This window comes from Bombina bombina, chromosome 8 (assembly GCF_027579735.1).
Source record: "Bombina bombina isolate aBomBom1 chromosome 8, aBomBom1.pri, whole genome shotgun sequence".
Classification (NCBI taxonomy): Eukaryota; Metazoa; Chordata; class Amphibia; order Anura; family Bombinatoridae; genus Bombina; species Bombina bombina.
The window spans coordinates 223,546,636-223,562,901 of record NC_069506.1 but is presented as its reverse complement, the minus strand read 5'-3'; the positions used below and the strand labels follow the sequence as shown (position 1 = coordinate 223,562,901).

The 16,266-nt window shown below is 40.2% G+C and overlaps 1 protein-coding gene across 2 annotated transcripts in view; it reads left to right on the top strand.

Moving 5' to 3' along the window:
- LOC128638947 (guanylate-binding protein 1) overlaps positions 1-11,054 on the top strand; it is a 159,405-nt gene extending 148,351 nt beyond the window's left edge. For both annotated transcript variants that reach the window (XM_053691080.1, XM_053691078.1), the window contains exon 11: positions 10,208-11,054. In XM_053691080.1, the coding sequence (XP_053547055.1) occupies positions 10,208-10,315 (108 nt within the window). In that variant the 3' untranslated portion in view covers positions 10,316-11,054. The remainder of the gene's footprint in view (positions 1-10,207) is intronic.
- The last annotated feature ends 5,212 nt before the right edge of the window (positions 11,055-16,266 follow it).

Here is a 16,266-nt window from a genome sequence, read left to right as displayed (position 1 = left end):
ATTGGTAAATGACAAAGTTAAACCAGTGTGTTCACCACCTCACATTTCCATATACTTAATAGGTATGGACAAAAAAATATTCCACCCATAACCCTAGTTATGGTCCTGATCATCCAGTGGATCATAACAGCACCGAAAAGATATAATAATGCACAAAAAGTATAAATGTATAATAAATCTGCTGGTATCCAAAAAAGACAATAAAACATAATAGAACAAATGGAAGGATAGCAAGACCACTACTACTACAGAAAGCATTGCCAATCCAATTGGCGATTCAATCCATGAGGATGTAAAGTTCTTAATTTGAAGATCCAATTGGCTTCCACCTGTAATAGGTGCTGGTTCCTATCACCTACATGTTTAAGTGGTGGCACATGATCGATCAGAATAAATCAGAGATCACTGACCCCATGTTTCATCTGTATGAAATGTTTATCCACTGGTTGATCAGATTCCTGACTTTTAATCCATAAGTCACTGGAGAGGCCACCTGGACGTCCTATCGTGTCGGCTAGAAATTCTCTGCTATCACCTCTAGCGAAATATGTAGATTTTTATCTACAACCTTGTGTCATCAGAATGTCTTCCTTTTTAAGAGATTCAACACAACTCATTGAAGAGATAATGAGTGGGTTATATCATTTGGATCCTGACTGTCTCCTTGTTACGGCAGATGTAAACAGCTTGTACACGATTATTCCCCATGACAGAGGCTTAATGGCATTACAGAGGGCACTCTTAAAGACACCATATGTGGGTCCCTCCGTTGATATCTTTATTGAGTTGGTAAGATGTTGCCTGGAGTTCAACTTTGTCAAATTTGAGACCAACTATTATCTACAAACATCTGGGACGGCGATGGGGTCGAATATGGTCCCATCCTACGCCAATATCTTCATGGAAGATTATGTGGTCAACATTATGAATATTGCCAAGAGATCCCAAATATCTATGTACCGACGTTACATAGATGATTTGTTTTTCATTTGGAATGGCACTGCAGTTGATGATGAATGCCCTAGAACATCCGGTCAAATTCAAATTGAAATATCATACCACAGCAATCGAATTCTTAGATTTACTGATCTATAAGGACATGGATCATCTAGCTACCACACTGTATACTAAGCTGACTGATCGGAATTCCATTTGATGTGCCTCTAGTGCTTATCCGAAGAGCCTGGTGAATTCAATCCCAAGGGCTCAAATGATAAGAACTGTACGCAACAATACTGACCCTTTAAAAAAATTAGCTCAGTTAGATGAGATGAGCCTTCGCTTTGTCCAGAGGGGATACCCTCGTCCCATGATGAGAAAATTATGCCAACAAATGGAACATAAGACACAGAAGGAAGTTCTATCTGCACAGAAATTGAAGCAAGAGAACAGAGAGATGATGGGTAATTCCAAGAGAATTCTTTTTACTACCGAATATTCCCTGGACAAAAGAGGTTTTGCAGCAAATCTGAACAAACATTGGGCGGTTGTCAAAACAGATCCAGCACTTCCCTTTAATGAATTTGGTCCACCTATGATCGCTCTTAAGAAGAGTAGGTCACTAAGAGACCAGCTTATGCTGACTAATCCTGAACACTGTTATCGTAAGAATTGGATCAAGAGCAATAGGAGAGGCTGCTATAGGTGTTCAGGATGTACTACCTGCAACTCAATGATACAAGGATCTCGCTTCCGACATCCTCATACCAACCAAACCTTTAACATCAAATTTTACCTAACATGCACTACCACACATGTAGTGTACTTGCTTAATTGTACCTGTGGCCATTTTTATGTTGCAAAACGAGCGACACAATAACGACGAGGATGGCAAATCATAGGCATTCAATTTGTGAGGCCATTAAAAGTCAGGAATCTGATCAACCAGTGGCTAAACATTTCATACAGATGAAACATGGGGTCAGTGATCTCAGATTTATTCTGATCGATCATGTGCCACCACTTAAACATGGAGGTGATAGGAACCAGCGCCTATTACAGGTGGAAGCCAATTGGATCTTCAAATTAAGAACTTTACATCCTCATGGATTGAATCGTCAATTGGATTGGCAATGCTTTCTGTAGTAGTAGTGGTCTTGCTATCGTTCCATTTGTTCTATTATGTTTTATTGTCGTTTTGGATACCAGCAGATTTATTATACATTTATACTTTTTGTTTATTATTATATCTTTTCAGTGCTGTTATGATCCACTGGATGATCAGGACCATAACTAGGGTTATGGGTGGAATATTTTTTTGTCCATACCTATTAAGTATATGGAAATGTGAGGTGGTGAACACACTGGTTTAACTTTGTCATTTACCAATATATATAATCCTTGTTTAAGCTTATGAGAGTCCTCTGAACGTTATAGTTCTACCTTTTACAGCTATATATTGATGGGATTCAGATTTTACATTCACTGATATGCTTTTGAATGACCATTGTGTTCTAACCTCCATAGTATCTTCTTTTTAGGAATTTGTATAATAGATAGATATGAGGAACCATATACTATCTGGTCCTCATAATTGCACAATATAACTTCTCTACATTAAGTTGACTCCTTGCTGGTCTGGCACTCCTCTTTCAAGTGGTTGATAGGTCCAAGATTATAATCCAACCTTTGCTGGCATCCTCATGGGTCCATCTACTTTGTTACCCCCATGGCTTATCTTAGCTGTTAATTTTATTTTTATTCTTATTTCTCCAACATAGGTGTGTCCGGTCCACGGCGTCATCCTTACTTGTGGGATATTCTCTTCCCCAACAGGAAATGGCAAAGAGCCCAGCAAAGCTGGTCACATGATCCCCCCTAGGCTCCGCCTTCCCCAGTCATTCTCTTTGCCGTTGTACAGGCAACATCTCCACGGAGATGGCTTAGAGTTTTTTGGTGTTTAAATGTAGTTTTATTGCTTCAATCAAGAGTTTGTTATTTTAAAATAGTGCTGGTATGTACTATTTACTCTGAAACAGAAAGGAGATGAAGATTTCTGTTTGTAAGAGGGAGATGATTTTAGCAATCGTTACTAAAATCGATGGCTGTTTCCACACAGGACTGTTGAGATGAAGTAACTTCAGTTGGGGGGAACAGTGTGCAGACTTTTACTGCTTGAAGTATGACACATTTCTAACAAGACTTGGTAATGCTGGAAGCTGTCATTTTCCCTATGGGATCCGGTAAGCCATTTTAATAACAATTTATAAAGGGCTTCACAAGGGCTTTAAAGACTGGTAGACATTTTTCTGGGCTAAAACGTTTGTTTTATAAGCATGTTTAATGGTTTATTACTCTGAGGAGTTGTTTTTATCTGGGAATTTTGATAATAAAAACGGCAGGCACTGTATTGGACACCTTTTTCACTGGGGGCCTTCTCTAGCCTTAGGCAGAGTCTCAGTTTCGCGCCACTAATGCGCAGTTGTTTTTGGGAGTCTAAGCATGCAGATGCATGTGTGAGGAGCTCTGATACACTGAAAAAGCGTTCTGAAGGCGTCATTTGGTATCGTATTCCCCTCTGGGCTTGGTTGGGTCTCAGCAAAGCAGATACCAGGGACTGTATAGGGGTTAAATGTAAAAACGGCTCCGGTTCCGTTATTTTAAGAGTTAAAACTTTGGTGTGCAATACTTTCAAGGCTTTATGACACTGTGGTGAAATTTTGGTGAATTTTGGACAATTCCTTCATACTTTTTCGCATATTCAGTAATAAAGTGTGTTCAGTTTAAAATTTAAAGTGACAGTAACGGTTTTATTTTAAAACGTTTTTTGTACTTTGTTATCAAGTTTATGCCTGTTTAACATGTCTGTACCATCAGATAGACTATGTTCTGTATGTCAGGAAGCCAAAGTTCCTTCTCATTTAAATAGATGTGATGCATGTGATAGTGAAAATGATGCCCAAGATGATTCCTCTAGTGAGGGGAGTAAGCATGGTACTGCATCATCCTCTTATGTGTCTACACCAGTCTTGCCCACACAAGAGGCCCCTAGTACATCTAGTGCGCCTATTCTTCTTACTATGCAACAATTAACGGCTGTAATGGATAATTCTATTAAAAACATTTTAGCCAAAATGCCCACTTATCAGCGAAAGCGCGACTGCTCTGTTTTAGATACTGTAGAGCATGAGGGCGCAGATGATAATGGTTCTGACATGTCCTTACACCAGTCTGAAGGGGCTAGGGAGGTTTTGTCTGAGGGAGAAATTTCAGATTCAGGAAAAATTTCTCAACAAGCTGAACCTGATGTTATTACGTTCAAATTTAAATTGGAACATCTCCGCGCTCTGCTTAAGGAGGTGTTATCTACTCTGGATGATTGTGACAATTTGGTCGTTCCAGAGAAATTATGTAAAATGGACAAGTTCCTAGAGGTCCCGGTGCCCCCTGAAGCTTTTCCTATACCCAAGCGGGTGGCGGATATTGTAAACAAAGAATGGGAAAGGCCCGGCATACCTTTTGTCCCTCCCCCTATATTTAAGAAATTGTTTCCTATAGTCGACCCCAGAAAGGACTTATGGCAGACAGTCCCTAAGGTCGAGGGGGCGGTCTCTACCTTAAACAAATGCACAACTATCCCTATAGATGATAGTTGTGCTTTCAAAGATCCTATGGATAAAAAGTTAGAAGGTTTGCTTAAAAAGATGTTTGTTCAGCAGGGTTACCTTCTACAGCCAATTTCATGCATTGTTCCTGTTACTACAGCAGCGTCTTTCTGGTTTGATGAACTAGAAAAGTCGCTAGATAAAGATACCTCTTATGAGGAGATGATGGACAGAATTCGTGCTCTTAAATTGGCTAATTCTTTTACTCTAGACGCTACCCTGCAATTAGCTAGATTAGCGGCGAAAAATTCAGGGTTTGCTATTGTGGCGCGCAGAGCGCTATGGCTAAAGTCTTGGTCAGCGGATGCGTCATCCAAGAACAAATTGCTTAATATTCCTTTCAAGGGGAAAACGCTGTTTGGCCCTGACTTGAAAGAGATTATTTCAGATATCACTGGGGGAAAGGGCCATGCCCTTCCTCAGGATAGGTCTTTCAAGGCTAAAAATAAGCCTAATTTTCGTCCTTTTCGTTGAAACGGACCAGCCTCAAGTTCTACACCCTCTAAGCAAGAGGGTAATACGTCTCAAGCCAAGCCAGCCTGGAGGCCAATGCAAGGCTGGAACAAAAGTAAGCAGGCCAAGAAACCTGCTACTGCTACAAAGACAGCATGAGATGTTGGCCCCCGATCCGGGACCGGATCTGGTGGGGGGCAGACTTTCTCTCTTCGCTCAGGCATGGGCAAGAGATGTTCTGGATCCTTGGGCCCTAGAAATAGTCTCCCAAGGTTATATTCTGGAATTCAAGGAGCTACCCCCAAGGGGAAGGTTCCACAGGTCTCAATTGTCTTCAGACCACATAAAAAAACAGGCATTCTTACATTGTGTAGAAGACCTGTTAAAAATGGGAGTGATTCATCCTGTTCCATTATAGGAACAAGGGATGGGATTCTACTCCAATCTGTTTATAGTTCCCAAAAAAGAGGGAACATTCAGACCAATCTTGGATCTCAAGATCTTAAACAAATTTCTCAGGGTTCCATCATTCAAGATGGAAACCATTCGAACAATTCTTCCTACCATCCAGGAAGGTCAATTCATGACCACGGTGGATTTAAAGGATGCGTATCTACATATTCCTATCCACAAGGAACATCATCAGTTCCTAAGGTTCGCCTTTCTGGACAAACATTACCAGTTCGTGGCACTTCCATTCGGATTAGCCACTGCCCCAAGAATTTTCACAAAGGTACTAGGGTCCCTTCTAGCGGTGCTAAGACCGAGGGGCATTGCAGTAGTACCTTACTTGGACGACATTCTGATTCAAGCGTCGTCCCTGCCACAAGCAAAGGCTCATACGGACATTGTCCTAGCCTTTCTCAGATCTCACAGGTGGAAGGTGAACGTAGAGAAAAGTTCTCTATCTCCGTCAACAAGAGTCCCCTTCTTGGGAACAATAATAGACTCCCTAGACATGAAGATTTTTCTGACAGAAGCCAGAAAATCAAAACTTCTAAACTCTTGTCAAGTACTTCATTCTGTTCTTCTTCCTTCCATAGCGCAGTGCATGGAAGTAATAGGTTTGATGGTTGCGGCAATGGACATAGTTCCTTTTGCGCGAATTCATCTAAGACCATTACAACTGTGCATGCTCAGACAGTGGAATGGGGATTATACAGATTTGTCTCCAACGATACAAGTAGATCAGAGGACCAGAGATTCACTCCGTTGGTGGCTGACCCTGGACAACCTGTCACAAGGGATGAGCTTCCGCAGACCAGAGTGGGTCATTGTCACGACCAACGCCAGTCTGGTGGGCTGGGGCGCGGTCTGGGAACCCCTGAAAGCTCAGGGTCTTTGGTCTCGGGAAGAATCTCTTCTACCGATAAACATTCTGGAACTGAGAGCGATATTCAATGCTCTCAAGGCTTGGCCTCAGCTAGCAAAGGCCAAATTCATAAGGTTTCAATCAGACAACATGACGACTGTTGCGTATATCAACCATCAGGGGGGAACAAGGAGTTCCCTGGCGATGGTAGAAGTGACCAAAATAATTCAATGGGCGGAGACTCACTCCTGCCACTTGTCTGCAATCCACATCCCAGGAGTAGAAAATTGGGAAGCGGATTTTCTGAGTCGTCAGACATTTCATCCGGGGGAGTGGGAACTCCATCCGGAAATCTTTGCCCAAATAACTCAATTATGGGGCATCCCAGACATGGATCTGATGGCGTCTCGCCAGAACTTCAAGGTTCCTTACTACGGGTCCAGATCCAGGGATCCCAAGGCGGCTCTAGTGGATGCACTAGTAGCACCTTGGACCTTCAACCTAGCTTATGTGTTCCCACCGTTTCCTCTCATTCCCAGGCTGGTAGCCAGGATCAAACAGGAGAGGGCATCGGTGATCTTGATAGCTCCTGCGTGGCCACGCAGGACTTGGTATGCAGACCTGGTGAATATGTCATCGGCTCCACCATGGAAGCTACCTCTGAGACAGGACCTTCTTGTTCAAGGTCCGTTCGAACATCCGAATCTGGCCTCACTCCAACTGACTGCTTGGAGATTGAACGCTTGATTTTATCAAAGCGAGGGTTCTCAGATTCTGTCATTGATACTCTTGTTCAGGCTAGAAAGCCTGTAACTAGAAAAATCTACCATAAAATATGGAAAAGATATATCTGTTGGTGTGAATCCAAAGGATTCCCATGGAACAAGATAAAAATTCCTAGGATTCTATCCTTTCTTCAAGAAGGTTTGGAGAAAGGATTATCTGCAAGTTCTTTGAAGGGACAGATTTCTGCTTTATCTGTTTTACTTCACAAGAAGCTGGCGGCTGTGCCAGACGTTCAAGCTTTTGTTCAGGCTCTGGTTAGAATCAAGCCTGTTTACAAACCTTTGACTCCTCCCTGGAGTCTCAATTTAGTTCTTTCAGTTCTTCAGGGGGTTCCGTTTGAACCCCTACATTCCGTTGATATAAAGTTATTATCTTGGAAAGTTTTGTTTTTGGTTGCAATCTCTTCTGCAAGAAGAGTTTCAGAGTTATCTGCTCTGCAGTGTTCTCCTCCATATCTGGTGTTCCATGCAGATAAGGTGGTTTTGCGTACTAAACCTGGTTTTCTTCCGAAAGTTGTTTCTAATAAAAATATTAACCAGGAGATAGTCGTGCCTTCTTTGTGTCCTAATCCAGTTTCAAAGAAGGAACGTTTGTTGCACAACTTCGATGTAGTTCGTGCTCTCAAATTTTACTTAGCAGCTACTAAGGATTTCAGACAAACATCTTCCTTGTTTGTTGTTTATTCTGGTAAAAGGAGAGGTCAAAAAGCAACTTCTACCTCTCTCTCTTTCTGGCTTAAAAGCATTATCCGATTGGCTTATGAGACTGCCGGACGGCAGCCTCCTGAAAGAATCACAGCTCACTCCACTAGGGCTGTGGCTTCCACATGGGCCTTCAAGAACGAGGCTTCTGTTGATCAGATATGTAAGGCAGCGACTTGGTCTTCACTGCACACTTTTACCAAATTCTAAAAATTTGATACTTTTGCTTCATCTGAGGCTATTTTTGGGAGAAAGGTTTTGCAAACCGTGGTGCCTTCCATCTAGGCGACCTGATTTGTTCCCTCCCATCATCCGTGTCCTAAAGCTTTGGTATTGGTTCCCACAAGTAAGGATGACGCCGTGGACCGGACACACCTATGTTGGAGAAAACAGAATTTATGCTTACCTGATAAATTACTTTCTCCAACGGTGTGTCCGGTCCACGGCCCGCCCTGGTTTTTAATCAGGTCTGATGAATTATTTTCTCTAACTACAGTCACCACGGTATCATATGATTTCTCCTATGCATATTCCTCCTTTACGTCGGTCGAATGACTGGGGAAGGCGGAGCCTAGGGGGGATCATGTGACCAGCTTTGCTGGGCTCTTTGCCATTTCCTGTTGGGGAAGAGAATATCCCACAAGTAAGGATGACGCCGTGGACCGGACACACCGTTGGAGAAAGTAATTTATCAGGTAAGCATAAATTCTGTTTTTTATTCTTACTCTAATGTCTATTTCTATTAATTTTTTCTTATATGCTGTAATTTTTTTATATGCTGTATTTTCACAAACTTATACATATAGGGGCGTATTTTGATGTATTGGAATGTGCTTCTTTAGTAATTTGTTGGATTCTGTAGTTAGTGATATCCACTACAGATTACACTTCTTAGGCTTGTGTCACAGCTTGTATTTAGCATTTTTCTTACTATCTGGTTGTGTATGTCACTTACTATAGACCAATACAATTTTCTTAGGTTTTATTTTCTACATATCAACAACATTGTTATACTAATTGCAGTGATATCTTTATTATATTCATTGGTTTATTTGTTATGCTTATTTGTTGATGTATGGCATACTGCCAGTGAGATGCTACGATCTGTATGTAGAAAAAGTGCTATGTTATCCTGGGAAATATTTATATGCATATCCCCTTTTTACTGTTGATGTTCTGTATATATTTTGGCTAGGATGACACTGGTATACGTATGTTTTATTATATCGATATTGCAGCTTGTCATCTATGGCCACTATGTCACCAAGGTTGCTTGCCCTTACACTCACTAAGCCTGCCAGCCCTTTCCCTATTGGTGGATGTCGTATGACGCTGCGTCTCTAGCTGCTGCTTGCAGCCACGCCCACTCCGATAGCTTTCGGCGGTCTTGTTAACTGTAATGGCGACACGATTGTTTGCAATCTCAAATGTAAACTTCAATATTTATGTATTTAAATTATTGCCCTTCCTACATCTTAATCTTCATTAGATGTAATATTGTTGGGGTCTATTTGACTGCTCTGCCTTTAATTTGTATTTGTTAACAATGTACGTTTTTCACTATATAGAGTTTGTGCACTATTTCAGCCCCAAATAATATAAGATGTATTGCCTTTCTTTACTTTTCCTATTTTTTCCACTTTGATGTTATAGATAATATGTGATCACACATAAGTGTATATTAGATATGAGATTATTTATATAGTAGAAATGTCACTTTGAAATATATTTAAGAATGGTCTGAGTATATATGACCCCATGGGGCTGTCCTAGTCTGAGCTGGGGGAGGGGTTAACACTTTGTTTAAACACTGTTTGTTCACTATTTGTTTGGTCTGATGAAGGGGTGATTGATCCCCGAAACGTCACATTTTCCTTTTGTGCTAAATAAAGCACTTTTTCTAAAAATCTAGCGAGTGCAAGTTCTTTCTCTTTTATATATACATATATATATATATATATATATATCTTTTTTTACTTGTTTAATATTGGTTTAACCCATTGCATATTATAAAAGCATTCTTTTTCTGTTAAATGTTCCCTGATTTTAATGCTCTTTTTTCTCTTGATGAAATAGTTCATGACTAATTATATAACTTTGTTATTTTCATAAGTTTGCTTTTTTCCTAAATAAGATCACTTTTAATTGTATATGATCTTCTACATATTCTCAATAGAAAAGAAGGCAGAGATGTGTAGTCAGTTTTACATAACCATATCTACCAAAACAAATTATTCCTATAAAATGTATAAAATGTAATACTAATTATCATCATAAGCCCTATCCTCATTAACAGCACATTAATAACCATATTGCTCTTTCATCTCATTTTATTTTCTGCTTATTTCCAGGAACAGCAAGTTATGCTGAATGCAGGTTTCCAAGATAAATTTAATGCTCTGCAGAGTGAGATTGCACAACTGAGAGCTCCAAAAAAACGCAGATGTGTTGTCTCTTGAGGATTATGTTATGACAAATCACCCATTAAAGACACATTTATATACTGAAAATGGAAATATTTAAAAGAAAGCCATAATTTACCTCAAATATTTCACTATAGTATTAAGTTATATGTGTTGTTGTATAGAATTAGAAGAACATTTCCTATATTGTATAACTCTGTTTTATCACGTAATGCAAAATATATCTGCATAGTACTGAGGATAACGATGGACTTTGGATCAGCTATTTAGTTTAATATATATCTGCATCTCCCAAGTATACATAAAAAGGAAACATAATGTGATGCTACTAATTATTAACACAAACACAAGACTAAAATGTAACCAAACATGCACAGATTTAGGCTTGTAGCACAGTGGTACTAGTAGTTACTCCAGACTTTCGGGTCGATTTATCATTGCACAAGCATTTCTCGTGAAATGCTTGTGCAATACCGCCCCCTGCACATTCACGGCCTCTAGCAGGGAGTGTCAATCATCCCAATCGTATCCGATTGGGATGATTGCTGTCCGCCGCCTCAGAGGTGGCGGACGAGTTAAGGAGCAGCGGAATTTGCAGGTTGATAAATCGACCCCTTTGTCATTACTGGAGGGGCCAAGCAAGTGGTGTGTCACAGTGAGGTCAGGCTATAATATTATATAGGGAAAATTGGGTTCAGGGATTTTTTTTTAGCTTTAATAAGAAAAAGAAAGTGTTTTTATAATTGTAGTTCAGTAATAAAACACCTAGCTTAAACAGTCATGTTTCTGTTTCCTTTTTACGATTGTTGCTCTGAATTCAACATTAGAACTCAAAGTACAGTGCAGCGTATTTTGTAGCGTATTTTATATATGTGAAATACACACCCATCTCTTTATAAGATATGTATTGCCCATCACTGATGTATATTTTTCAAGTGTTAAAAGCCTTGGAGTAAAACTTTAAGACATAGCATATTTTTAAATGTTAAAAAAACATGTGCATGCTATTGAGCTTACTTCCTTGCTTTTTAACCCCTTAATGACCGGACCATTTTTCAATTTTCTTACCCTTAATGACAATGGCTATTTTTACATTTCTGCAGTGTTTGCGTTTAGCTGTAATTTTCCTCTTACTCGTTTACTGTACCCACACATATTATATACCGTTTTTCTCGTCATTAAATGGACTTTCTAAAGATACCATTATTTTCATCATATCTTATAATTTACTAAAAAAAAATGATAAAATATGAGGAAAAAATGGAAAAAAAAACACACTTTTTCTAACTTTGACCCCCAAAATCTTTTACACATCTACAATCACCAAAAAACACCCATGCTAAATAGTTTATAAATTTTGTCCTGAGTTTAGAAATACCCAATGTTTACATGTTCTTTGCTTTTTTTGCAATTTATGGGGCAATAAATACAAGTAGCACTTTGCTATTTCCAAACCACTTTTTTTCAAAATGAGCGCTAGTTACTTTGGAACCCTGATATCTGTCAGGAATACCTGAATATCCCTTGACATGTATATATTTTGTTTTAGAAGACATCCCAAAGTATTGATCTAGGCCCATTTTGGTATATTTCATGCCACCATTTCACCGCCAAATGCGATAAAAAAAAAAAAAAGTTCGCTTTTTCACAAATTTTGTCACAAACTTTAGGTTTCCCACTGAAATTATTTACAAACAGCTTCTGCAATTATGGCACAAATGGTTGTAAATGCTTCTCTGGGATCCCCTTTTTCAGAAATAACAGACTTATATGGCTTTGTGGTTGCTTTTTGGTAATTAGAAGGCCGCTAAATGCCGCTGCGCACCACACATGTTTTATGCCCAGGAGTGAAGGGGTTAATTAGGGAGCTTGTAGGGAGCTTGTAGGGTTAATTTTAGCTTTAGTGTAGTGTAGTAGACAACCCCAAGTATTGATCTAGGCCCATTTTGGTATATTTTATGCCACCATTTCACCGCCAAATGCGAGCAAATAAAAAAAAAAACTTTAAATTTTTCACAATTTTAGGTTTCTCACTGAAATTATTTACAAACAGCTTGTGCTATTATGGCAGAAATTGTTGTAAAAGCTTCTCTGGGATCCCCTTTGTTCAGAAATAGCAGACTTATATGGCTTTGGCATTGCTTTTTGGTAATTAGAAGGCCGCTAAATGCTGCTGCGCACCACACGTGAATTATGCCCAGCAGTGAAGGGGTTAAATTAGGTAGCTTGTAGGGAGCTTGCAGGGTTAATTTTAGAGATCAGCCTCCCACCTGACACATCCCACCCCCTGATCCCTCCCAAACAGCTCTCTTCCCTCCCCCACCCCACAATTGTTACCGCCATCTTAAGTACTGGCAGAAAGTCTGCCAGTACTAAATAAAAGAGTTTTTTTTTTTTTTTTAAATAAAAATTATAAAATATTTTAGTTGTGATGGACCCCGGCCTTAGCACCAACCTCCCTGATCCCCCCCTCCAGCTCTCTAACCCTCTCCCCTACCTAATTACCGCCATCTTGGGTACTGGCAGCTGTCTGCCAGTACCCAGTTTGGCCCCACAAACCAAACTATTTTAATTTTATTTATAACTTTTATTTGTATTTTTAATTATTTCTGTAGTGTAGCAGCCCCCCCACAATACCCCCTCCCCCTCCCAGATCCTTTTATATGTAAAAAACAAACTTTTTTTTTTTAACTTTTTCTCTTGTTAAGTGTATCCAGTCCACGGATCATCCATTACTTATGGGATATTAACTCCTCCCCAACAGGAAGTGCAAGAGGATTCACCCAGCAGAGCTGCTATATAGCTCCTCCCCTAACTGCCATTACCAGTCATTCTCTTGCACCCAACGACTAGATAGGATGTGTGAGAGGACTATGGTGATTATATTTAGTTTTATACCTTCAATCAAAAGTTTGTTATTTTATAATAGCACCGGAGTGTGTTATTCCTTCTCTGGTAGAATTTGAAGAAGAATCTACCTGAGTTTTTACTATGATTTTAGCCGGCGTAGTTAAGATCATATTGCTGTTTCTCGGCCATCTGAGGAGAGGTAAACTTCAGATCAGGGGACAGCTGGCAGATTAATCTGCAAAGAGGTATGTAGCAGCTTATTATTTTCTGACAATGGAATTGATGAGAAAATTCTGCCATACCGATATAATGTAAACTCAGCCTTAAATGCAGTAGCAGCAGCTGGTATCAGGCTGTCATGTATGTATATTTTACACTTCAGTATTCTGGGGAATGGCACTTCACTGGAATTATACTGTGTGCATAAGACTTTAGCCTAATTTGCAGGGACTGGCAACAGGCTCTTTAATAACACTTAATTTATGTTAAACGTTTTTTGCTGGCATGTAAAATCGTTTCATTTTCTGAGGTACTGGGTGAATAAAATGTTTTGGGCATTATTTTTTCCACTTGGCAGTTGTTTTATTTAATTTATGACAGTTTACTGATCTCTCTCACTGTTGTGTGTGAGGGGGAGGTCAAAAATTTCAGTCAGAAGCTCATTGTATTTCCTGCATGATCCGGTTCATCTCTACAGAACTCAGGGGTCTTCAAAACTTGTTTTGAGGGAGGTAATCATTCACAGCAGAGCTGTGAGATTGTAGTTGACTGTGATAAAAAACGTTTATTTCTGTAACTTTTTTTTCTGCTATCAGGGTTAGTTATCCTTCGCTAATGGGAACAAGCCTTTGCTAAAATTGTGTTTTTTTTACAAAGATTTGATGCTATAACCTTTCAGTTTATTAACTTTCAACTGTCATAACTCTTTCTGTGCTTCTTATAGGCACAGTACGTTTTCATATTATAGTAAATTACTTGAAAAGTATTTCCAAGTTGCTAGTTTATTTGCTAGTGTGTTAAACATGTCTGATTCAGAGGAAGACATCTGTGCTATATGTGCTAATGCCAAAGTGGAGCCCAATAGAAATTTATGTACTAACTGTATTGATGCTACTTTAAATAAAAGTCAATCTGTACAAATTGAACACATTTCACCAAACAACGAGGGGAGAGTTATGCCGACTAACTCGCCTCACGTGTCAGTACCTGCATCTCCCGCTCGGGGGGTGCGTGATATTGTGGCGCCGAGTACATCTGGGCGGCCATTACAAATCACATTACAGGATATGGCTACTGTTATGACTGAAGTTTTGGCTAAATTACCAGAACTAAGAGGTAAGCGTGATCACTCTGGGGTGAGAACAGAGTGCGCTGATAATGTTAGGGCCATTTCAGATACTGCGTCACAACTTGCTGAACATGAGGACGGAGAGCTTCATTCTGCGGCTGACGGTTCTGATCCAAACAGATTGGATTCAGATATTTCAAATTTTAAATTTAAGCTGGAAAACCTCCGTGTATTACTAGGGGAGGTGTTAGCGGCTCTGAATGATTGTAACACAGTTGCAATACCAGAAAAAATGTGTAGGTTGGATAAATATTTTGCGGTACCGTCGAGTACTGACGTTTTTCCTATACCTAAGAGACTTACTGAAATTGTTACTAAGGAGTGGGATAGACCCGGTGTGCCGTTCTCACCCCCTCCGATATTTAGAAAGATGTTTCCAATAGACACCACCACACGGGACTTATGGCAAACGATCCCTAAGGTGGAGGGAGCAGTTTCTACTTTAGCTAAGCGTACCACTATCCCGGTGGAGGATAGCTGTGCCTTTTCAGATCCAATGGATAAAAAGTTAGAGGGTTACCTTAAGAAAATGTTTGTTCAACAAGGTTTTATATTGCAACCCTTTGCATGCATTGCGCCTGTCACGGCTGCAGCAGCATTTTGGTTTGAGTCTCTGGAAGGGACACTTGAATCAGCTCCATTAGATGAGATTACACACAGGCTTAAAGCTCTTAAGTTAGCTAACTCATTTATTTCAGATGCCGTAGTACATTTAACTAAGCTTACGGCTAAGAATTCCGGATTCGCCATTCAGGCGCGCAGAGCACTGTGGCTAAAATCCTGGTCAGCTGACGTTACTTCTAAGTCTAAATTTCTTAATATACCTTTCAAAGGGCAGACCTTATTCGGGCCCGGATTGAAAGAAATTATCGCTGACATTACAGGAGGTAAAGGCCATGCCCTGCCTCAAGACAGAGCCAAACCTAAGGCTAGACAATCTAATTTTCGTTCCTTTCGGAATTTCAAAGCAGGAGCAGCATCAACTTCCTCTGCTCCAAAACAAGAAGGATCTGTTGCTCGCTACAGACAAGGCTGGAGACCTAACCAGTCCTGGAACAAGGGCAAGCAGGCCAGGAAACCTGCTGGTGCCCCTAAAACAGCATGAATTGAGGGCCCCCGATCCGGGAACGGATCTAGTGGGGGGCAGACTTTCTCTCTTCGCCCAGGCTTGGGCAAGAGATGTCCAGGATCCCTGGGCGCTAGAGATAATATCTCAGGGATACCTTCTGGACTTCAAATACTCTCCCCCAAGAGAGAGATTTCATCTGTCAAGGTTGTCAACAAACCAAATAAAGAAAGAGGTGTTTCTACGCTGCGTACAAGAGCTTTTATTAATGGGAGTAATCCATCCAGTTCCACGGTCGGAACAGGGACAAGGGTTTTACTCAAATCTGTTTGTGGTTCCCAAAAAAGGAGGGAACTTTCAGGCCAATCCTGGATTTAAAGATCCTAAACAAATTCCTAAGAGTTCCATCGTTCAAAATGGAGACTATTCGGACAATTTTACCCATGATCCAAAAGGGTCAGTACATGACCACAGTGGATTTAAAGGATGCTTACCTTCACATACCGATTCACAAAGATCATTACCGGTATCTAAGGTTTGCCTTTCTAGACAGGCATTACCAGTTTGTAGCTCTTCCATTCGGATTGGCTACGGCTCCGAGAATCTTCACAAAGGTTCTGGGTGCTCTTCTGGCGGTACTAAGACCGCGAGGAATTGCGGTAGCTCCGTACCTAGACGACATTCTGATACAAGCTTCAAGCTTTCAAACTGCCAAGTCTCATA